The sequence below is a fragment of the Panthera tigris genome, chromosome B3 (genome assembly GCF_018350195.1).
Source record: "Panthera tigris isolate Pti1 chromosome B3, P.tigris_Pti1_mat1.1, whole genome shotgun sequence".
NCBI lineage: Eukaryota > Metazoa > Chordata > Mammalia > Carnivora > Felidae > Panthera > Panthera tigris.
The window spans coordinates 19,555,448-19,580,469 of record NC_056665.1 but is presented as its reverse complement, the minus strand read 5'-3'; the positions used below and the strand labels follow the sequence as shown (position 1 = coordinate 19,580,469).

Here is a 25,022-nt window from a genome sequence, read left to right as displayed (position 1 = left end):
AGATCAGGAGAGAAGAGGGCCCACCGCCCAAGCACCCAGGAGTCTGGGAAAAGAAAAGGAAGCAGGACCCATCAGAGTCACACATCACGCCTGCGGTCATTAAAACCCATTAGGTGGACAAGGCAGGATCAACAGTTAAAGGATGATGTGGTCAAGGAAGTAGGTCCCCAAGGGGAAAGGAGGCATTGAGCTGATGGCCACAGCAGGTGGCCTGGGACGGGCAGCTGTGATGGCACCTTTCACCTGGGCTCCCAAACCCCAGGCTGGTGACTGCAGGTGTTGGGAGCAGGGGGAGGCTCTGTGGTTCCAACTCACTGTAGCCTGTTTCCCACCCCGGAAGCACCGGTGAGTCCCAGGGAGCTGGTTTCTGTGTCGTGTGGGTCCAGTGGGAGAAAGGAGGTCAGCTGCTCAGGTCAGGAATAGTGTCACAGACAGAAAATGCCTGTCAGGCAGAAGCCACACAGCCAGACGCAGCGGTTCCAGCCACGACCAGCATTCAGAGAGACACAGAAACTCGGAAAACATCGTCAGCCATAATCCACAGAAAGCTTCCTTTTATTGCCCAATATCCTTTTAAGCTGTGGCTTCAAATCATCGCTGTCACGTTAAAGCAGTGAGAGCAGCCGAGCCGCTGACACGCAGCCATCCATCTCTTTAGGGGGATAAACGCAGGAAGGGTTCGAGGGGGAACATCAGTTATCGAAGACTTGATTTAACTGCCAGTCTCGGTGGCCCCGGAGCCATGATGAGGAGGAGCCCTGGGCGGGCAGCCACCATCGATGAGAAGAAGCTTTCGGACCCACCACCCTCTCCCCACTAAACGCAGGATTCTCTGGATCTTGCAGACACACTTTCCGTGTGTCTAGTGGCAGACAGCTTACAACATGTGCCTCCAACGCTGTAATCTTGCACGCGGAAGCAATCACCGTAGCAGACACACCCCTGTATGCCAGATACCATTGAAGTGATTCACTAGTATTTGCTCACTGAGTCCTCAAAACAACCTTACAATGCGGGAGCCATGATTGTCCCAGCGGACAGGAAAGGAGACAGGTGCAGAGAGGTTAGCTGGCTGGCCTGGGGTCACGGTTGCACAGCTAGGAAGTGCCAGAGGCAGGATCCTGGAGTGGGCAGTCCAGCCCCAGAGACCACTCTAGAATCCACACACTCGGCTGCATGGGCAAGAGAGGTGAGGGCAGGCGCCCACCAGGTGAGACAGGAAGGCAGGAACCACGTCAGGCAGGACATGTGAGGCTCCAGGAGTGAATTTTATTTCAAGGTCATTGTGAAGCACCGAAGGTTTCAAGCAAGGCAGAGGCAGCAGTGGGTCCAGCTTTTGGGATCTGTCCTGCCACTGCCACCCCAGCTCACACATCATAAATGCTAACACTTTGCCGAAGGCTTGGGCCAGCCAGCCTGCCACCAGGGGTAACCTACACGTGCTCCATTTCTCCTCTTGAGGTTTGGTTTCGAGTTTGATTAATGTCAATGAAAAGAAGTCATCACAGCCCAAGAGAGCCTGAGAACTTGGCCTCCTGCACCAGGACCAAGTCCACAGGGATCTGAGGATGAAGCCTGGGGCTGCTGGCCACCTGGGCACAGAGGCTTTGCTCCCAGGGCCAGGGCACCCCTTCCTGGGGCCCTCCAGCTGGCCGCAGGACTCCTTTTCCTGCTTTCATTAGCTTGGAACCTCAAGTGACACAAAGAGCAACTTCCTTTGCCTTTCATGAAAGGCGATTAAGGGCAAATCATAATTAAAAAAAATTTTTTTTATGTTTATTTTTGAGAGATAGAGAGGGAGCGTAAGCAGGGGAGGGGCAGAGAGAAGGAGACACAGAGTCCAAAGCAGGCTCCAAGCTCTGAGCTGTCAGCACAGAGCCCGATGAGGGGCTCGAACCCACAAACTGTGAGATCATGACCTGAACCAAAGGACGCTCAACTGACTGAGCCACCCAGGCACCCCAGGGGCAAATCATAATTTGATTAGAATTTTGAAAGAGATATGAAAACATGGCTTTTTTTTTTTTTTTCCAACAGCTTTGCACGAGGCAGCTGCATTCCAGACTGTGAGCCGGGCACCTACTTTGATTCCGAGCTGATCAAATGTGGGGAGTGCCATCACAGCTGCCAAACCTGCGTGGGTGAGTTCATCGCCTGCAGACGCGTTGGCTTCATGACGCCAGACACTTGGAACCTGGGTCACTGACTGTAGGCTAATGGTCTTGAAGCTCAGGAAGGCCCTGGGGGGGGGGGGTGCGGGGGGAGGGAGCAAGGGGAGGGAGTGTGGGATTCATGTTTAATGGGGAACAGACTTTCAGTCTGGGAAGATGAAAAAGTTTTGGAGATGGATGGTGGGGGTGGTTGCATGACTGTGTGAATATATATTTTTTTAATTTTTAAAATGTTTATTAATTTTTGAGAGAGAGAGAGACAGAGTGTGAGCAGGGGAAGGGCAAAAAGAGAGGGAGACCCAGAATCTGAAGCAGGCTCCAGGCTCTGAGCTGTCAGCACAGAGCCTGAATCAGGGCTCGAACTTGTGAGCTGAGCCGTGAGATCATGACCTGAGCCAAAGTCGAATGCTTAAACCGACTGAGCCACCCAGGCGCCCCCTGTATTTAATGCCCCTGAACCGGACACTTAAAACTGGTTATACGGTCCATTTTATGTGATGTTCCTTTCATCACAATTTTACAAATTCAAATAAGGAAAAAACATAAGGCCTCACTTTCCATGAGCAGTCTGGGCTTCCCTGCATTAGAAGTGCAGCCAGGCAGCGGATGCTGTCAGCTGCGTAGGGAAGCTAATCGCTCCCGCGGAAAAGGCACTGCCTGAGACACAAGCTATAAAGATGCAGAGAGACGGGGGCTGATTGTGGTGGTAAAGGGAAGAAGGCGTTTTAAAACACAGCCTTCTTTCTTTGTACCCATCTTTAGTTCACTTCGAACATTTTATTCAAAGAGGAAAGACTTCTATAAACAATTTTATGTGTATTATAATTCCCCACGAAGATGATAGCACAGATGTCTTCCAGGCACAGTTTTTACGCACAACAGCAGAGAATGCGCTCATTTTATTGGGTTTCAGGTGACAGAGTTATTCGCCCTAGACGTTGAAGTGCATTGTGAGTTTGTGGGCTCAGATACATTTCGGGAACAGTCTTCTCCTCTTGACTCACCTTCCCTACCCGGCACCTGACAGGGACAGCACAGCCGTCGCCATATGGCCATGTGAGCCCTGGGTGGCCACGGCTGTGCTTTCCGGGAGTGGACGTGCCAGAGAAAGCAGGGCTGTGGCCAAGGCCGGAGCCCCAAATCCTGCAAGAGATGTGCCTTCCCAGGACACGTCCCTCCTGGGACAAACCCCAAAGGAGTGAGAGCTCGACATTTGGAAGCCTTCTCAGCCACTGACAGCTGAGCTCTTTTTTCTAGCCATTTGCCCGGTTAATTTTTTGCTGTCATTTTTATTCTTTGTTTCTTTGTCTCCTTGTTTAGCCCAGGTTGATTAAGGGGCATCACCGATGTTCCTTATTTAAATTTCATAGCTGCTCAAATCCATAAAATTCGGGAATGTGCCTTTACAACGCTTTAGATTTCAATAATTCAATTTACTTTTCTTTCTCCGCATCCCCAGACTGCCGGTTGGCAAACTGCTTGATGGAGTTGCTCCCTAGTTTTCTCCTCTCAACCCAGTGATTCCTCTGTCACTTCGGGCATGTCACTCTATGAAGTCTGAGGCCATCTGGGGGGTCTTCCTTCCTCCATGTGCCTGCCTGCCTGGGTTCTTTCTAGGCTCCCGAGATGCATGCATCCACTCCCTGGCAGCTGCTGGGGAGAGGACCCCGTTTCTCCGCTCTGAGTTGCCTGGAGGATTTTTTGTTCCATGTCAAATGTGAGTCTGTGTCGGAAATAGCTGTTCTCAGCTGCCAGCTCCCCACGCCCTTGAGGCCCAGGCCCACCTCGCCTTCCCATCCCTGCTCCCACTCAGTGGTTGCTGCTGCTCCTCTCCTGGATGTGGGCCTGGGCATAGTCATGGGCAGGGTTGTGGTCAGGCACAAGTGCAGGGTGAGGCACGGTGGCCTCTGTCCCCACCCTGGGCTGGCAGTGCCCCAGGGCATTTGATGGGGCACTGGATGGGAACAAACCTCTTGCCCATTCCCAGTCCAGACACCCAGAGTCTTGGCACAGAGGCATGTGACCCCTGGGGGTTGCCCAACAGCTGTGGGTTGGTGCAGGGGACCTGTGGGACAGGGAGGTGCCTGGCTGAACTTGTCCCCGGCTGGGACATGACACATTGGTCAGCACTGGGCAGCTGGTAGAACATATGTGAGACGAGTTGAGGGGTGGTGCCCCAGGTCCCCGTGAGAGTCGGCCCTCACCCACTGTAGCCTCCTCAGGCCTGTAACGGGGAGAGGCTCGAAATGGCAGATAAAAAGCACCATGACAGCTGGAGAGAGAGATTGCAGAAGCATGAAAAGCACTTTATATCTTAGTACCCTTAATGGCACATTTCTCCTGCATTTTGAACAAGGACTCCGTGTGTTCACTTTGTAGTAGGGCCCCACACGTGACGGATTGAGTCCTGTATAAGCAAACCCCATTTTGCTCTTATTGTTATGATCTGTGGGTGCTTTTCAAACATCTGAGGCCTGCAAAGAATGGTGACTTAATGGGATCCTTAAGAGACTTCGGGTTATAAAGTTCATAGTTTGTGGTAATTGTGAAAATAGTTTGTCCTGAAAATGTGTGTTTAACCAGCTTCTTTTATTGCAGCAAAATATCCATAACATAAAATTTACCATCTTAACCATTTTTAAGTGAACACTTCAGTGGCATTAAGTACAGTCACATTGTACCTCACCACCATCCGTCTCCAGAACTTTCCCATCTAACCCAGCTGGGTGTTTCATCAGCTTTGAAGTTTAGCAAATTGGACATTAAACTAAGTACACTTGACCCTTGAACAATATGGGTTTGAACTGCACGGGTCCATTTGTACGTTGATTTTTTTTCAATACATACAGTACAGTAAATATACTTTGTCTTCTTTATGACTTTCTTAACATTTTCTTTTCTCTAGCTGACTTTATGGTAAGAATATAGCATATAATACATGTAACATACAAAATGTATGTTGACTGAGTGTTTGTGTTATCAGAAAGGCTTCTGGGGACGTCTGGGTGGCTCAGTTGGGTAAGCATCCCACTCTTGATTTCAGCTCAGGTCATGAGCTTTTGGTTTGTGAGACTGAGCCCCGCATTGGGCTCTGTGCCGAATGTGGAGCGTGCTTAAGACTCTCTCCCTTTCCCTCTGCCCCTTCCTAACTTATGTGCATGCACATACACGCATGTACGCTCTCTCTCTCTCTCTCTCTCAAAAAAATAAAATAAAATAAAAAAGAGGGGCTCCTGGGTGGCTCAGTCAGTTGGGCATCCAACTTCAGCTCAGGTCATGATCTCACAGTCCGTGGGTTCGAGCCCCGCATCGGGCTCTGTGCTGACAGCTCAGAGCCTGGAGCCTGCTTGGGATTCTGTGTCTCCCTCTCTCTGTGCCCCTCCCCTGCTCATGCTCTGTCTCTCTCTGTCTCAAAAATAAACAAAAACATTTAAAAAATTAAAAAAAAAAAAGAAAAAGAAAGACTTCTGGTCAATAGTAGACTACTAGTAGTTAAGTTTTAGGAGAATCAAAATCCACATTTGGGGGAATGTGGATTTTCAACTTCGTGGGAGATTGGCACCCCAACCCCTATGTTCGTCAAGGGTCAAGTGTACAAATATGAATGAGTGTTCTTTTGCACCACAGAAATTCTTCAGGCATTAAGGATCCTAATGGCTGAGACAGAACAATGTGGGTAACAGGGTTCAGCAGAGGAGGCCCAAGGGGGACAGCCACAAGGACCACACAGCTCTGGAGGCCCAGGGCCTTCCAAGGGCCAAATGGCCAATGCCAGATGCTCCCTGGAGATACATGATGGAGGGGTGGCCAAAGCACAAGACCAGTCTTCCATCTGGAATGACATAAACTGGGCAGGAACCCTACATGTTTGTGGGGCATTGCAGCGAAGGAAAGAGGACATCCCATGTGGAGACTACAAGTGGGTGGGCTGTTGCTCACAATGGAGGTCCAGTGACCCCAAAGGGTTCCTGCTTCTGCCTCCCACTCACAATCCTGAATGAGCTCAGAATTTCCTCCCAGGTTGCAAGCTGTGGTTCTGAGAGATGGAACCAGCTACCAGAGCACCAAGCCTTGGGGCTGGTGGAACCACCCTGCATACCCCTGTCTTCAAGGGGGTCTTCCCTTGACAAGGCCAAGAGGCCCCCTCTTAGTCCAGATGCTACTCCGGGAAGAGGGCCAGATATTACTGCTTTAGCTGCCAGGCCTCCATCTAAGACCACAGTGAAATTAAAGGAAGATGTTTAACAAGGGACTGTGATCACCATAAGCATCTGAGATGACTTCTTTCCCGTGTTCAACCCCCTAAGCTATCAGCCAGGGGCCACCTCTCTGCCTCTCTCTGATGTCCCATCAGGTGCTCCTCAGGGACATTTGGCACAGAGTAGGCTCCAGCCTGCTTGACGTTCAGTGGATGAATGAACAAATGGACAGGCAGACAGGCAGACACATGGACAGGTGGAGAGGTGAACAGCACTCTTTCTTCGTTCTAGACCAAAGTTTGCTGCAGGCTGATGAGTCCAAGCTGAGCTGAATATTCTCCCTCCTGACTCTTGGTCCTTCATTCTGAGCTTTTGTCTCTTCAGGCCTCCATCCCCCACTCTATAAGCCCTTAGTTGTCTGTTCTCTGTGGTTGAAAATGTCCTGGTTGTCCACACCAAATACCTGTCAACACCATCCCCTGAAAATCTCTTCCTTCACTTTTCCCACATCTTACATGCTGTTCTGTCCAAAAGAAATACGCAAGCCACAAATGGGAGCCGCTGAACCAATTTTAAATTTCCTAGAGAAACAGGCAAAAATAAGTATAATAACATCTTATTTAACCCACTGTGTCTAAAATACTATCATCTCAACATATAATCAACCTTGAAAAATGAACAAGGACTTTCTTATTCTGTTTTTATGCGAAGTGTTTGGAATCCAGTGTGTCTGCATTTTGCACTTGCAGTATGTCTCAGTTTGGTCCAGCCACATTTCAAGCACTCCAAGCCACACGTGGCTACCTCTAGCAAAAAGAAGTGGGACCAAGGCTTGTTGGCAAGGAAGCATTTGGAATGGGGGCCATCAAACACGGCACGGGCAGTGGGAGGTGTGCTGGGCCTGGCTCATGCCTCCATGTCCCTCCCTGGGTGCAGGGAGGCCCGGTGCAGACACAGGGTGGGCGCTTGGGAAACCTGGCTGTGGTGGTGGACAGGGGCATCCAAACAAGACCCCAGATCCCCAGGGCACCGCGGCAGACCTGGAACATGGTAATGGGCAGGCATCCCTGACATCTGCTTCTGTCCCTGCACTCCTCAGGGCCCAGCAGAGAAGAATGTATTCACTGTGCAGCAAACTTCCACTTCCAAGACTGGAAATGTGTGCCAGCCTGTGGTGAAGGTTTCTACCCAGAGGAGATGCCAGGCTTGCCCCACAAAGTGTGCCGAAGGTACGCAATTCTTTCAGTCTTCCTGGCTCAGACCAAGATTGCTAGGGAATGGCGTTGCCTGGGGCAGCAAGGGAGGAGCCGGAGGGCCAAGTCTGGTGGCCTCTTCCCTGGGCCTGGGGGAGGGTGCCACATCACACAGCTGCAGAGGGTGCGGGAGCTACGGTGGGGGTGCCAGACCCCATTTACAGAGGAGGGACCTCCTGTGGTTGGGGATTGCCAAGGTCACAAGTTCGTTGGTGGCTTTCATTCCTTGGTTCATTTAACAAGTGTCTGTTGTGTGCCAGGCGCTCTAGCTGGGAGGGGGCAGGAAGCAGGATAACAAGGTGTCTGCCTGGCAGTACTCACATCACCACAGCAGACTCCATGGGAGCAACTCCCTGCTGCAGCCCAAGATGCACCCATGCTGGTAGTAACGAAGGAATCCATGTGTTGGGGATTTCTTTCATTTTAAATTAGAGAAAATTTAGGTCCAGACAATGTCCTCATTCTAAAACCACTTGCCATGCAGTCAATGAACATATACTGTAACCCTTCTCATTCTCCTTGTGTGTCTGCACGGTGTGCCATTCTTATTTGGTGACTTCCAACCCAGTCTGGTTCTTTCTCTTTGTCATTGGACATGGGCAATGAAAGAAGTTTGCTTGGGTATCCTCTTGTCTTGCTGCTGAATAGTTACTGCCTTACACCAGGACTTCATAACCTAGATCCCAGGACAGGCAGGGCAGCCGATAATGAGGTGTTGCAAGGTGGCCTTGCTGATAATGATGGTGGGGATGGGGGAGGGGCCTCCTTCTGAAACAGCCTCAAAACAAGGGAGCCCTGGGGGACCCTGTTAGAGCAGCCCTGTCTTCCAGGTCACAGCTGAGCCCACATTGGGGTTGCCTCCGCAGTCTGTGTTTGAACACTGCTCTGGGTTCTAATCTGTCCTCACAAAACCAGAAAACCCCACAGTTGCCTGAGAGAGACCACCAAATCCTTGCACTTTTTTGACTCACAAAAGAAGGTCCCCACAGGGGGTTATGTATCTGTGCAGGCATCAGCCCCCTCTTTTGAGCTGATTTGAAACAGGAAACTTGGCACCAGCCTTGTTGAGTTCTGTGGGGCCCTCGGATGGGTGTCTGAAGTAAGTGTTTCATTTGTACCAGCCCATTGGTTCAAGGGTGATTACACTAAGTACAGCAGCCAGGGAGCACATGGAATTAAACAGTGATACTCTCTTTTATTTAATGGTTATTGTTATTTATTTATTTTTTTGAGAGAGAGAGAGAGAGTGTGTGTGAGTGGGGGAGGGGCAGAGAGAGAGGGAGACACAGAATCTGAAGCAGGTTCCAGGCTCTGAACTGTCAGCACAGAGCCCGACACAGGGCTTGAACTCACCAACTGCAAGATCATGACCTGAGCCAAAGTCAGACACTTAACTGACTGAGCCACCCAGACACCCCAGTGATAATCACTTTTGTTTGTCAGATGCCCAGGATTCCACAGGATGCTGGGCATCCCCATGAGTGTGGTAACCAGCCCCCCTGGTTTTTCTGGTAACCCAGAAACTATGGTGTCCCAAGCCCAGGAAGCAAGAGGTAGGCAGCCCCCTAAGCCCCTTCTCAACAGTGGGGGACAGCATCTTCCTGGGTGCTCACCTCCACAGGAGGGGAAGCTTCCAGTCCAGTGCTAGGGCTCCCACAGCAGATCTTGGACATATACCCCTAGGAGGAGCCCTGCATAAGGCGTTGAGGTGGTGAAATGCCAGCCCTTCAGGAAGCTTCTGTCTTCCGAGTGCCCTGGCTCTGAAGACCCCTTTGATGTGGATCCCTCCTGAAGGAAGAATAGTCTTGGTCTGCTTGGTTGTGCAGGGCCTCTCCCCACTCAGGCCAGCAGCTTTTAGGGTTTGGCTTCCTCCAGGCCCCAGGATGCTGAGAGGCACTGTGGCTGGCCCCTGCTGGTAGGCCTGGGGCAGCTCTGGGCCACACAGCCAGATGGGGGAGGGCTTATGTGGAAAAGCCAACCTAGAACATAGGCCTGCTGTGTTGGCAACCAGGATGCCAGGAAGACCAGTGAACCTGAGGCCCAAAGTGGAGAACAGTCCATGGTAAGCATCTCAAAAGAGGCCCTGGACACCCCCAAGGCTTAGTAAGAGAACCCAGAAGAGCGAGCAAGGACCTCTCTGGAGAGCAATTCAGTGGGGTACTTGCCTGAGGGGTAGCTAGCCCCTCAGACCCCCAGTCTTCCCCACTGTTCTCCGCTCCCTTGGCCCCTCCTGGGTGCTCAGGGGGGCAGAGACTTCAGGCATTTCTTCTGCTGTATCCTGTGCCCACACTGGAGGATGACAAGACTTGCTGTCTGACTCTTGCCTGGAACAGCCTGAAGGCAAAAGGAAGGCGAGGACACGTGGCCCGTGCAATAGAGCACGGAAAAGGGGCTGTAGTGCACATGCCTGTCCTTCCAGAGTCTGGCAGGGCAAAGTTGCCATGGTGTTTTGTGGGGAAGTGGGTGCCATAGAAAGTGACAGAACCAGAGGTGTTTTGAAAGCCCCCTGCTTGAGAGGGCTACCTGCTGGGCAGGTAATCCTGACAGAGAGGAGTCAAGAGGGTCTTTCAGAGAAGAAGGGACCTCAAGGAAGCTGGGGGTGGGGGTGCGGTGTTCCCAGGGTGATGGGGGGCATCATCCTTCCCTGGGGGCAGCGTGATGCTGGATTCTCTCCCTGAGCTGGGGCCTCCAGATCTAAGCCCCGGCCCAGCTGACTCCTTGACCTGGGCCTTGTGACACCCTGAGCAGGAAGCAGGTCGGAGCCTGCCCAGGATTCCACCTGCAGACCTGGGAGATGGTAAATGAGGCTGTTCTAAGCTGCTGGGTTTGTAGTAGCTTGTTACACAGCCATAGAAAACTGACTCACCTTCAGTGCCACTGGGGGCTGGCAGGGAGACCCCTGATGTGGCCAGCTTATATCTGGAGAAGGTAAGCCATGAGCAGGTGGCCCTCCACCTTAGCACGCTCCACCCATGGTTTCATTGAAGCAGCCCTCAGCCAGGGCCTGGGAAAGCTGGCCCAGGGCCTTTGAAGCATCTTCATGAAACAGGCTAGGCCCTAGTTCCGGTCCCACAGGGGTGGTCTGTATAAGAAGCCAAGGGTCCCCAGGGGAAGTCATCCCTTGTGCTGTGGCGTCAAGGGTCTGTGGCTGGGCCACCAGAAGGTGCAGCAGGACAGAGTCCAGACCTTAGTGGCTTCTCCAGAGTGCACAGAAACAGGGTCCCACATGGCAGGGCCCACTCTCCCCTCCAGGTTGTAGGGCAGGGAGGTGTGTGTGGGGGGGGAGGGGGCAAGCTCTTGCTACAGGAGGAGGAAGTCAGAAGAGCAAGTTTGCCTGTGGGATTTACACATTTATAAATATAGACTACGGGCCTGAACTCCAGTCTGGGGGCATCCTGCACTGGAAGAGCAGGCTGAGGGCATGACCCACCATGGCTCCATGTAGTCAGAATCGATGGTGAAATGAGAACCCAGCGGATGGCTGCTTTGGGAAGAGGCCTATAGGAGCCTTTGTTGATAGCATCTAGTCCCTGACTGGGAGGGTGGCATCTGTCCTAAGCAAAGAGCTGGCCACGCAGGGCAGATGCAGGAGCCATCTGAGCCAGGCTCCTGCCCCGGATGCCCCACCCACCCTGCCTGAGCTCCACTTCTGGGGCCTGTTCCACCTGCAGCTGGCATCCGTGGGGAAGCCGGGTGGCAGACTGGAGCACTGGGAGACCCACTCACCAAAGTGGCCCCAGAAAAGGTGGCAGGTGCAGCCCCAGTCCGCACGTGGTCCGGAGGAGGTGAGGTGAACATTCAAGCCCCAGGGACGGGTTGGCAAGCTCTTTCTATAGAGGGCCCCGTGGTGAGTAGTTTGGGCTTGGCTGGCCACATGGTCTCTGTCCCAGCTACTCAGTCCTGCCGCTGTGAAAGCAGCCACGGATGATACATAGATGAGCAGTAACTGCCTTCCAGTAAAACTGCTGGATGTGGCTTGAGGGCCACGGTGTGCCAACCCTCCCCTGAGGTCACGGTACTCTGCATTAGAAAGAGCCCTGGGTCCCATCTCAAGGCAAGAACTGGAAGATCCTCACCTTGCCTGCCTGCCCTGGAGGGAGGCTGGCATCACTGGAAAGAAAACTCAGCCTCATGGGCAACAGCAGTCCCCAGGCCAGCTCCAGGGTCGCTTTGCCACGCTCCTGTCCCTGCATCCCAACCCTGTAGCCATCAGAGCTGGGCAGCTGCCCAAGGGTGCATGTGCTGATGCCGCTTGAGGAGCCACCTGGTGGCAGGGGGCACAGTATCCAAGAAGGTGTCCAGGTGAGCCACAGGGAGTCTCAGAGACCTGGGCCTGTCTGCCACTCCAGGCATGCTCCTGACGACTTCACCCTCCCAGGGCGATAGTGCAGTCAGACAGGAGGTAGGATGTACAGATGCTTGGCTGGGGTTTCAGGCCATCATGGTGGCCACAGCTTCAGGCAGAGACAGTGCAAGAGGGTAGGGGGGCTCCAGGAGGGGGCTCCTGGAGTGGCTGGGCCCCTTCCCCAAGCAGCAGCATGAACCCATGTCCTCCCACAGGTGTGACGAGAGCTGCCTGAGCTGTGAAGGCTCCAGCAGGAACTGTAGCAGGTGTAAGACGGGCTTCACGCTGCTGGGGACCACGTGCATCACCAACCATACGTGCAGCAACGGTGAGCACCAGTGAGGGAATGGGGGGACGTGAGTTACCCTCGGGGCTGCCCTTGGAGGAGCTCAGCTCGCTGAGCTGAGAAGAAGAGAAGGAGAAGAGGCAGGAACAGTAGCCCTTCTGAATGGGTATGCTGGCCCCAGTATCAGGGATGCCTCATAGCCTCCTACTGTCCCTTTGGGCCCCTCACATTGACCAGGGAGGCATCCTGGCCACCAAGCTACTGCCGGTCCATTTGCCGAGTGACTCTTAAAGCTGATTTTGTTCTGGTACCGTTCCCACTCTTGTGCCATAAGCCCGGTGGCCTGGGTGCGGTGAGTCCTGTTAGAAGAGGCCTGACCTTGGGGGTCAAAGCCAGGAGGCCTGGAGGGTGTCAGCCTCAGAGCCCAGAGTCGGGGCCCCCCAGGTCCCACAGGGAAGCCCCACATCTGCTGTGGGAGAGCCCTGGATCTCTAGGCCCACTGGAGACCAGAATGAGCTGTGAAGACAGGAACTCTGAGGGAGACCAAAGACCAGCTTGGGGTTCCAGGCAGAGGACTCTGGCCCGGGGACTTGGTGCAGGAGTAGTGAGCCAGAAGACTCCATGCTCAACGAGCCACCAGGAGGAGCATCGCAGGCCAGCTCTGGGCACCTCAAACCGGAGTGTGGGGGAGAAAGCTGGTGGTCCCACAGCATCCCTGGGCTTGGAGCTGTAACTGGCCCTGCCATGGCAGAGCACAAACCAGCATGTCCTGCACACTTTAGTGTGGCCTCCTTGCCTTGGTGTTTGGTCTTTTTTTGTTTTGTCTTTTTGTTTTTTCTTTTTGGTTTGCAGAATTGCGTGCTTTCAGAGTAGGAAGCTCCCTCTTTAGGATGTCACCTACTCAGGTTATAGATACAGCCCAAGAAAGTGGGGTAGTCTCAGGAGGGGCTCCCAGGTCCCATCAAGGACGAGGCCTCTTCAAAAACTCAGCAGCCAGCTGGGATGGGTCGGTCTCCATCCCTCCTCCCCTCCCCCTTTCCATTCGCCTTGATGACTCTCTCCCTCCCATCCCAATCAGTTTGGGGAGCCCCCTGGACACAAGAGCAGCTGCCAGACAGGACACAGCCACAGGACACAGGCCTGTCCCAGGCCTGCCCTCCTACCCCAGCCCCACCCCCCAGAGTCTTCCTACGAAGTCCTGCACCACCACAGTTGTCTGGGAAGATAGATGCACAGGAGCACTGAGACCTGGCTGGTACAGCTGGCTTCATCCTCCACCCTGCCTCAGTTTCCCCCCATCCCCTGTATCCAGCATGAGCCCCTGCATGCTAGGTGCCACTTCTTTTTTTTTTTTTTTTAATGTTTATGTATTTTTGAGAGAGCACAAGCGGAGGAGGGGCAGAGAGGGAGACAGAGGATCCGAGGTGGGCTCTGTGCTGACAGCAGCGAGCCCCCATGTGGGGTTCGAACTCACGAACCTTGAGATCATGGCCAGAGCTTAAGTCGGACGCTCAACCGACTGAGCCACCCAGGCGCTCCCTAGGCCACATGTCCCCTCTGCCACACCAGGCTTGCCACATGTCCCAGGAAGACCGTGACGGCCACCCCGGCTGCCGCCCCCAGCTTCTTCCATGACCCTTGCCCAGCCCATCGCTGGGGCTTGGTGAAATGGGATGGTTGGAACATGTCAGGCCCCAAAGTCTGATACATCCCTTCTTTCTCTTTCCTGGTGGGACCCCAGCTGACGAGATGTTCTGCGAGATGGTGAAGTCCAACCGGCTCTGTGAACGGAAGCTGTTCATTCAGTTCTGCTGCCGCACGTGCCTCCTGGCTGGGTAGGGGCACCCAGCCGACTGCAGGGGGCAGGGCCCCTCCTGTCCGTCCGTCCGTTCAGCAGCCTTTCTCCAGACCGTCAGCCACAGCCTGTTTGGGGGGTGCCCTGCGTCTGACAACTTTATCTCCCCAGGAGCAAGGTCCTTCTGCAGCATCTCTGAGCACCCAGCCCAGATGGGTGGTGGGCCATAAGGGGGTGTTCTTCAAACAGTGACAGGCTCTCAAACTCTGCTTGCTGGCTACATTCTTCTGGCAAACTTAAGATGGAAACACAAAGAATTCTGGGAATCCATAGCTCCAGCTTCGGGGCAGCCTCTGGGACCCTAAGTTTACTGAATCTTCAAGACCAAAGCAGAAAGGCAAGATGCTTGGCTTCACACACCACTCTTCTCCCCGTGCTTTTGTGCAGCCTCACAGTGAATCTCACCCACCAGGCCTGGGACATCCCCACGCGTGATGCCCAGCCGAGCGTGCACCTACTCCCCCACCTGCCACGGAGCAGCCTGGGGACGGTTTGGTCAGACTGTAAATAAAATAGACTTGGGGGGCATAAAATATATGACCACTGGGGATGGAGCATCCATTCCTACACAGTCAGCTACTTCTGGAACTACAGTGATGTCTTAGAACGTCCCAGTTCCAAATCTGGACGGGAAGACCCTTCGTTTCTCTGTCGCACTGTCCCGTAGGTGAGCTGAGCGCCCCTTGTCACCACGTCTCTGGGAGCCTCCTGGCCCGAATGATCACCTCTACTTGATGCAGAGCCTTCTGGGGAGGGTCCCCAGGAAGCATCCCAGGGACCAGCCAAGAGGAGCCCCATTGACTAAGCAATTCCTCTTGCCAAAATGTAAACCCAACCCGTGAGTCATTAATCTTATCACCGCCCATTTCGTGGAATTGCTTTTGAAATACACTTGGCCTCTGCTCTTCAGGAAACTTGTTCTTAAGGTAGATGCTCCTGTGTCTGTGTACTATGAGCCTAATGACACGGTTGGATTTATTTCTGCCAAACCTGTGTAGGCATTTTATAAGCTACATGTTCTAATTTTTACCGATGTTAATTATTTTGACAGATATTTCATATATTTTCATTGAAATGCACAGATATGCTTGATCAATTCCCTTTAATATGGGAGTGACATTTGCCTTAAATTTTTTCAAGCTTGTTCTCCATTTTGTCCTGCTCCCCTCTTTGACTATAATGCATTTGCCTTGTCCCCTAGGAGCTGGGGGAAACCCAGCTGTTGTTTATTGAATCCACAACTTCAAAAAAGAAATCCACAGAGCAAATACAATGTTAACCCTAAGTTAATAAAAGAGTTAACATCCCATGACCAAGACGCCTGTATTTCTTTCCAAGACACAACAATTAAATGTAGGTGTTGACCGATGTGTGAAATGGCTTTCTTTGTGGTTTCGGGTCTATCTGATGTCATTAAGTAGAAGGTCTTTGAGCTTTAGCAAATGTTCATGTAACGACATCATGGGGGAAATCCCAGAGCTCCAAGGTGTCCTTTGGTAACAGACCTTCTTCAGGCCACAACAGCCTGGCTGGGTGGAGGGGCTGGGTGCAGGGATACCTGCCATCTATCGAGGGAGTGCCCTCCACAGTCTGGACTGCATGCCTCTTCACCTATAGCTGCCCAGTGTGACTTAATTAGGTCACAGCTTATCTTTCGCAGTGACTGAAATTCCTGCACCCATGGGTTTTGTGTTCCATGGGACTGTTACCATGGCCTCTCTTTGAGGTCAGAAGCTTGTACTTGTTGGGAATCCAGCAATTTTTTTTAACGTTTATTTATTTATTTTAAGAGAGAGAGGGGACAGAAGCAGGGGAGGGGCAGAGAGACAGAGAGAGAAAGAATCCCAAGTGGGGCTCGAGCTCACATAACCGTGAGATCATGAACTGAGCCAAAACCAAGAGTCAGACACTTAACCAACTGAGCCACCCAGGCGCCCCAGATTTTTGGTTTTTATTTACAATTATGGCTAGGAAAAAAACAAAAGTGGGTGAGGGGCATTGTTTTAGGAATCCAGAGTTGACTCCGAATTCCAGGAAGGGTGCAGCTGGGCCTTGGGAACTCTGGTGCCAGCATTAAATGTCATCAGGACCTTCATTGCACCATAGCATGTCCTCCTCACTCTCCAGTTGGGGCAAATGATGAGACCACTGACATCTCCCAAGCGAAACTGGTGCAATTCAAACTCCCTAAGCACGCTTTCTGAATCTGCTGCTTGGCCCTGGTTACCCTGCTTTGCATCAGTGTTCATCCAGCCCCATCAGCTGTGCCACGGACACAGGTTTGCACAGCAGAACACGGCTGCGTGAACTTTCCAGCGACCTCATAGCCGGAGGAGGGGAGTGATGTGCAGCTCTTAGAACGTAGGGGTAGGTAGGCCACACAACCCAACAGCTGCCCACCATAAGCATCAACCGACTGGAGCTGTCAAGGTGAGGCAATGAAGGAATGAGTGTGTTTGGGAGACAGTAGCCAGAGCTGGGCAGAATATTGATAAGGGTTCAACTTCCCCCATAAGACTAACATCGTATTGAAACCAGCAATTGCTGGGACACTTGGGTGGCTCAGTTGGTTAAGTGTCCAACTTTTGGTCATGATCTCATGGTTTTGTGGGTTTAAGCCCTGAGTAGGGCTCTGCGCTGACAGTGCGGAACCTGCTTAAGATTCTCTCTCTCTCTCTCTCTCTCTCTGCCCCTCCCCCACTCATGCTGTCTCTCTCTCAAAATTAATAAACTTTAAAAAAAAATTTTTAAACCAACGATTGCTAGGTGCTTCTTGTGCAAGGCACCATTTTTGCTCCTAGAGCTCTTTGAACATGGAGAACTATGGTCTAACATGTTTGGAGCTGAATCAGAAACAAAATCCTTTTATTCCCAAAGGAGACCAGCTACAAAAAGCCAACCAGGCAGCCTCAGAGCACATGTACCCTCCTCGCAGTGGGTGGGCCAGCTGGTCCTGGGGCTGATGAGGGTGGTGGCAAGCTGAGAAGCTGTTCACAAAATCCTAAGGACGAAACACCACCTTGTTAAAAAGGACTGACCCCATCAAATGCCTGTTCACAAATCACCCAACCTCAAGGATATTTGGACTCAGGGGCAGGACATGTTTATGGATTTTGTTTTACGTGGTAAAGTCATGGATCACCTCCTCTAAATCTGTTGTTTCACAGACTGAGGCTCTTGGAGGTGAAGTGACTTGTGTTAGGCCACACACTGGGAAGGTGGCTCCCTCATCCCCAGGTAGGGAGGCTGGCTCTCTGCCAGAGGGGAAGTTGATTCTGCAGTTGGCCAAATTCAGCCATGACTCATTTGTTTCAAACTGGCTCTATTTCCAGGAGGTGATAGTTTTCTGACCTTGTCCCCAAATTCTTTGGCACCTCACAGTGATCCCCATGTGCTCATCTCTATCCCTCCCAGGCCACTACAAAGTATACTTTGTAACTCTTCAAAGGGCTGGAGAAAACTGCACTTTTTACAGAAGATACACCTACGATAGAAAGGGGGTGGGGATGGGGGTATAATTGAACTTTAAAGAAACCAAAAGGGCAACATGGTCTAAATATGGCCAGCACTAGAGTGCTCTTGAATTTGGGGAGACTACCATCCACTGCATTTGAATCACCATAATATGGCTGAAGAGAGCCTTAACCTTGAATGCTTAAGGTATGCTGGGGCCCCTGTGAGCAGGTGGGGGCTAGAGGTCCAGATCAGAGGATGGAAAGGGAAGGAGGTGGAGAAGTAAAGCAGAAAGAAGGTCATCTGAATGGGAACAAGCAGGGATAATGGGAAACCAAGGCCGTTCTCCAGCATCTTAAGGTTCTGCCTGTAGAGCTAGGAGGCATTGGGATTCTGGCTGCTGTGGGAAAGAAGTCTGCCTCCTACCCCAGCCTTCTCTGCTGCTTTCCCTCCTTGAACCCAGGCCTTATCCTTTCTGACTGGTTGCCCAAAGCCTTTCCCAACACACCAGTCTCTGTGGCTTGTCTGTGCACAGAACAGTACCGCTAGGTGATACAGCACTGAGCACCTACCAGAACTCCAGGTCCTGGGGTTCAGTTCCCACTACCCAATGCTTCCTCCTGCCCCGACACGCACACACTATGTACCAGCCACATTAGGCACGATCAGGTACCTCCTAGGCTTCCTGCTGAGCACAGAGGAACCAAAGTGCTCAGAGCAGAGAACATTCTGTTGCCAAAAACAGTGGTTCTCAACCTGTTGATTTTTGTCTCCTAGGGAATACATGTCAATGTCTAGAGACATTTTTGGTTGTCACAACTGGAGGTATGTACTGACATCTAATGAGTAGAAGCCAGGGATACTGTTTTTTTTTTTTTGTTTTTTTAATTTTTTTTTTAATTTTTTTTTTTTAACGTTTATTTTATTTTTGAGACAGGGAGAGACAGCGTGAACGGGGGAGGGTCAGAGAGAGAGAGGGAGACACAGAATCTGAAGCAGGCTCCAGGCTCTGAGCTGTCAGCACAGAGCCCGACACGGGGCTCGAACTCACAGATCGTGAGATCTTGACCTGAGCCGAAGTCGGACGCTCAACTGACTGAGTCACCCAGACGCCCCGCCAGGGATACTGTTAAACATCCTGTAGTGCACAGGTAGCTCCACGATAAAGAAGTATTTAGCCCCAAAATGTCAACAGTGCTGAGGTTAAGAAACCCTACCCAAAAGAAATGAAATTTAAAAAGTTACTCTATTCTCAACTTCATAGGGATATCCTAAAATGAATAAAACCACCTACAGTTTATATCCCCGTTCATGTGCTGAAGCAAAGGAAACCCATACAACTTTCCTTTATTTATTTATTTTTTTAAATCACTTATTAGTATTTAATGAACCTCCCTCCAAGTGGCTTCAAGCTACCAGGACACAGGCTCCTCCCACACTCTGAATCTCCTCAGCTCTTCCACTGAAGAATTTGCCCTTCAGGTGGCAAGCTGCTTTGGGAACTCTCCCTTTCCCAAAGCTTTGTAGTTGCGCAATCGCACCACATCAACGACAGGAGCAGCTCCTGTCTGGTTTCTGGCAGTATTTTTTTAAATTTTTTTTTTTTTTAACATTTATTTATTTTTGAGACAGAGAGAGACAGAGCATGAACAGGGGAGGAGCAGAGAGAGAGGGAGACACAGAATCTGAAGCAGGCTCCAGGCTCCGAGCTGTCAGCCCAGAGCCCCACGCAGGGCTGGAACCCACAAACTGTGATCATCGTGCCCTGAGCCCAAGCCGGACACTAACCGACTGAGTCACCCAGGCGCCCCTTCTTTCTGCAGCATTTACCCGTGTCTGCTCACTGACTGAGGTCCAGTTTATCAAGGTTGACAGTTCAGCAGAGCTCTGGTTCCTCTTCACGTGGTAATGCCTCATACCAGCTTTTCCAAAGTAACCTGACTGGTATTTGTTTGAAGTTGATTCAATGGTGATACATGCCACCAGCATTACCCTGGCCTCCTGGGTGTTTCCGGTGCTTGCTGATGTGGCCGTGGCTGTGGCTTAAGTGGCCCTGAAGTTCCTGGGTCTTCCTCAGTCTGGATGGCATGTCGGCAGCCCGGATGAAAGAGCTTTCTCTCCCTTATCAAAGAAACCCCTTCTTTTAATCCAGAACTGAAGAGTCAAGTAAAACTGGCTCTCTGGTCTAAGGACTCCACCTGGTGGTCCTCCTTGGAATTAAGTGTTTGGGATTATTTTGTTTTAACTTCTCTATTTTGAGACAATCTCAAAGCAAAATTATAAGAAAGTTGAGAGTAAAGAACCAAGAAATGTTTTCCTGAACAATTTGAGAGTAAGTTACTGATATGATACCCTATTACCTCCAAAATACTTCAGAAAATACTTTATTTTCCTATAAACAAGGATCTTATACATAGCCATCAGGATCAGGAAGTTAACATTGATGTATTACTACCATCTAATCCTCTGACTGGATTCAAATTTTGCAAATTGTCCCAATAATGAATGCTCTTGGCAAAAGGATCTACTTTAGGTCACTCTTTGCATTTAGTCATCATGTCTCTATAATCTAGAACTTCTAGTCTTCTTCAATCTAGAACAATTCATCAGTTCCCTGACTTTCATGACCTTGAACCTTTCAAAGACTGCAGGCTAGTTATTTGTAGGCTGTCCCTCAGTTTGTGTTTATCTGAGGTTTCCTCACATTTCCATTCAGGTCATGCATCTTCAGTAGGAATCTCACAGAAGTGATGCCATGTTCTTCTAATTGCATTCTAGTAACTGAATCATGATTTTGATTTGTTCCACTATTGGTGAGATTTACATGGATTGCTTAGTTAGGGGTCCTGCCCATACCTATGATGTGAGGCCTGCCAAAGGATGTCTGCTTTTACCACTGTCCAACAGTGTGCTGAAGATCTCAGCCAGTGAAAACAAGGCAAGAAATAAAGAACAAGTGTAAGAATTGGAAAGAAATAAAGCTATCATTATTGTCAGATAGTGTGGTTACGTACATAGAAAATCCAAAAGAATGGTTCTAAACTATTAAAATATTACAACTAGTAAGTGAATTTAGCAAGACTGTCAGACACAATGCTAGTATTAATTGTATTTCAACTATAAATCAACTATATTTCAATGTACCAGAAACTAATGATTACAACATTGGATTTTGTTTTAGCAGAAGATACTATTTACAACAGCATCAAAAACTATCATATACTGGGGTACTTGGGTAGCTTAGATGCTTAGGCGTCTGACTCTTGGTTTCAGCTCAGGTCATGATCTCATGGTTCATGGGATCAAGCCCTGCATCAGGCTTCTGCACCGATAGCATGGAACCTGGTTGGAATTCTCTCTCCCTCACTATGCCTCTCCCCTGTTTGTGCTCTCCCTCTCCCTCTCTCAAAATAAATGAATAAACTTAAAAAAAATTTTTTTAACTATCATATACCTAGAATAGATCTAGTAGAAGAACTGTAAGACCTCTACACCAAAAAATTATAAAACACTAAAAGAAATTTTAAAAAAAATTTTTAATGTTTATTTATTATTGAGAGACAGAGAGAGACAGAGCATGAGCATGGGAGGGGCAGAGAGAGGAGGAGACACAGAATCTGAAGGGGGCTCCAGGCTCTGAGCTGTTAGCACAGAGCCTGACACGGGGCTCAAACTCACAAACCCAGCGAGATCATGACCTGAGCCAAAGTCAGACGCTCAACCAACTGAGCCACCCAGGCTCCCCAACACTAAGAGAAATTAAATACAATCTAAATATATGTAAGGTTATACCATGTTCATGGAATGCCCAGTATTGTAAATATATTAATTCTCCAAGTTTATCTATGGAGCCAATACAACATAATCAAAGCATAATTTCTTTCTTAGATGCAAGATGTACCTAAAATTTATACCAAAATGCAAAGTGCAAGAATAACCAAGACAATCTTGGAAAAAAGTAACCCCTTTTTAAAGGCAAATATCAAGTTTTTAAGTGACAGTATGATATTATGCAAGAATAGTTGGTAAACCCACTATTCCCACACAACAGAATAGCCAGTCCACAAGACCTTCACATATTTGGACACTTAATTTATGAAAAAGCTGGCAGTGCAGAGCATTTACAATAAATGATACTGGGTCAAATGAATCTCCGTATGGGGAAAAATATATCTTGATCCCTCCCTCAGACCATACACAAAAATCTATTCTAGATGGATTACAAATCTAAATGTGAAAGATGAAACAACAAAATTCCCATAAGGAAATATTCATGATTTGGGGGTGGAAAATTACTTAAAAAGGACTCAAAAGAACATTTAACCACATAAGGGAAAAGTTCATAAATTACACTATATTAAAATTAAGAACTTCTGTTCATCAAAAGACACGATTAAGAGAGTGAAAGGCAAGCCACAGAGAAAGGGAACACATTCACTATACATGTATCTCACAAGAACTCATATCCAAAAAATATAAAAATCTACAAATCAGCAAAAAAGAACAGCCCAATAGAAAAATGTGCAGGGGTGTCTGGGTGGCTTGGTCAGTTAGGCATCCGACTTCGGCTCAGGTCATGATCTCAGAGTCCGTGAGTTCGAGCCCCGCATCGGGCTCTGTGCTGACAGCTCAGAGCCTGGAGCCTGTTTCAGATTCTGTGTCTCCCTCTCTCTGTGACCCTCCCCCATTCATGCTCTGTCTCTCTCTGTCTCAAAAATAAATAAACGTTTAAAAAAAAAAAAAAAAGAAAGAAAAATGTGCAAAACACCAGACACTTCACAAAAGAAGTGATCCAAATGGACAATATATTTTTTAAAATATATTTAATATATTTTTTAAATACTAACTGTGTTAGTACTTAGGGAAATACAATTAAAACCACATTGCAATACCACTATTAGCCCACTAGAATGTCTAAAATTAAAAAGACAGACAATACCCGGTTAAGTATCCAACTCCAGATCAGGTCATGATCTCATGGTTCATGAGTTTGAGCCTGGTGGGGCTTTATGCTGACAGCTCAGAGCCTGGAGCATGCTTCTGATTCTGTGTCTCCCTCTCTCTCTGCCCCTCCCCCGCTCACATGCACTCTCTCTCTCTCTCTCTCTCTCTCAAAAATAAATAAAATAAACATTAAAAAAGTATAAAAATAAACAAACATTAAAATAAATTATAAAAATAAAAAGACTGACAATACCAATAAGGAATGTAAACTGGTACAACCACTTTGGAAAACTAGTAGAACCTACTTAAGCTGAATGTAAGTTAACCCTATGACCCAGCAATTCCATTTCCATGTATATATTAGTATATGTGTTCAGTTAAAGATATGTATTATAATATTAATAGGTGCAGTACTTATAATAGCTCAAACTGGAAATCACCCAAAAGTTCATAAACAGCAGAATGGATAAATTATATTCACACAATGAAATGCTATGTAACAATGATTATAAATTAACTACATCTACACACAAATATAATGTTAAGCAAGATATACATAAGGTACAATTTCATTTGCATAAATACAAAATTAAGCAAAACCAATCTATGTAAGATGTGGTTACTATTGGGGCAAGTGTGTGACTGAAAGGACAAGAAGGGAGGTTCTAGAATGTGGCAAAGTCCTGTTCTTGATCAGGATACCAGTTACTTGGGTGTGTTTGGTTTGCATTCTGTTCAAAAAGCTCAGAAAGAATCAGTTCCAGGGGGACTGTAGAGCTACATGTGAAAGGTAAAACAATGAAGCCTCTAGTAGACAACAAAGAAAAATATTTGAGGGTACATGCACAGACACACAGCCCTCTAACCAGAAAAGAAAAGATGAATTGAATTACATAAAAATTAGAAACTTCTAGTCATCAAACAACACCATTAAGAGTGGAAAGGCCAGTACGCAGAAAAACTTCCTGTCCTAGACCTACCTGACCACAGTGTAACTTTCCCCCTACAAGAAAAAGGACAAAAGGTAGTCAATGGATAGGGCTTCCTGAGCTAAGAAGTTTTTCCTCTGATGACTCCTCTTAAAATGGACCATTTGAAAGCTTGTTCCCATTGCAAAATGGGTGAGGAGGCCATTTTTGTAGTCTTTTTTTTTTTTTTTTTAATATATGAAATTTACTGTCAAATTGGTTTCCATACAACACCCAGTGCTCATCCCAAAAGGTGCCCTCCTCAATACCCATCACCCACCCTGCCCTCCCTCCCACCCTACCCTCCCTCCCACCCCCCATCAACCCTCAGTTTGTTCTCAGTTTTTAACTTTTGATCTGAATTGCAGCCCTGATTATGATTTGGTGATTTGGGGAATAGGATGTTACCCTAAACAGACCAAAATGGACTACAATTTGTATTTTGCAGCATAGTGACATGTACAAGGATAGTATTTCTGGTATCTGTGAGTTCTTTTGTATTTAAGCAGTTTTAACAATAACAACAACAACAACAACAACAACAACAACAAAGTGCAAAGGCAAGCCACAGAGTGTGCTCATATGCAGAGCATATAAAGAAATCCTGTAAGTCAGTAGGAAAAAGGCGACAATCCACTAGGAAAAAAAAATTGGTCACTTCACAAAAGATATCCGAATAGACAATATACATGAAAAGGTCCTCAACTTCATTAGTTATTAGAGAAAAGCTAATCAAAACAACAGGGCAATACCACTACCCACCCACCAGAAGCCCCACAATTAAAACTACTGACGATGACAATGAGACTGAGGTTTGAAGCTATGGAAACCCTTACACACCGCTAGAGAGTTATGTGTATTATTTCAGCCTCTTGGCTGAAACAGGCATTACCTATTGACGATATCATACTCTATGTCCCAGAAGTTCTACTCCTGAGAAACTCAGGCACGTGAGCATTGGATCCATGTACAAGAAAATACATAACAGCATTATTCTGAATAGCTCCCAAAAGAAACAACCCTAGTGTCCACCAATAGCAGAATGGCTAAGTTATGGTATAAAATAAACAACGGAATTCTATACAGCAGCGAAAGTAAACAAACCATTGCTGTATGTAACCTGGATGGATTCCAGGCATAATACAAAGACAAAGAAACCAGGAACGGAAGCATACTGCATGATTCTATTTATGTCAAAAGCCAGCAAAACTAATCTAGGGTGCTGGATTCGTGGTTGCCTTAAGGAAGGGAGGGAAGCTTTCAGAGAAGTGTTCTTCTGGACCCAGAGGCAGCAACGCGGGTGTGCTTACTCTGTGGCTATTCGTCTCGTTCCAGACTCCTGGTTTGCGCACTTTTCTGTATACTTGCTTCCTGGTGAATATTTAAATGTCTGGGGATCAAAGGGCAAACCGCACACTGAACGGTGCGCGGATCCCGCGGTCGGGCTTGCGCGGCGGTGAGACGGTCCCAGTGAAGTGGCCCTGCGAGTGACCAGGGTCTGGTTCTCGCGTGGTAGCCTCGGGGGCCAAAGCCCCGGACCAGGATGTA

General features: G+C 49.0%; 1 protein-coding gene and 1 pseudogene across 2 annotated transcripts in view; one reads left to right on the top strand and one right to left on the bottom strand.

Annotated features, from left to right (window-relative positions):
* Positions 1–15,418, top strand: part of PCSK6 (proprotein convertase subtilisin/kexin type 6) — a 191,083-nt gene extending 175,665 nt beyond the window's left edge. For both annotated transcript variants that reach the window (XM_042988222.1, XM_042988221.1), the window contains 4 exons: positions 2,038–2,141; positions 7,470–7,599; positions 12,184–12,296; positions 13,996–15,418. In XM_042988222.1, coding sequence (XP_042844156.1) covers positions 2,038–2,141; positions 7,470–7,599; positions 12,184–12,296; positions 13,996–14,093 — 445 coding nt within the window. In that variant the 3' untranslated portion in view covers positions 14,094–15,418. The remainder of the gene's footprint in view (positions 1–2,037; positions 2,142–7,469; positions 7,600–12,183; positions 12,297–13,995) is intronic.
* Positions 15,419–18,969: 3,551 nt separating this feature from the next.
* LOC102971080 lies at positions 18,970–19,724 on the bottom strand (annotated as a pseudogene).
* Between the last annotated feature and the right edge of the window lie 5,298 nt (positions 19,725–25,022).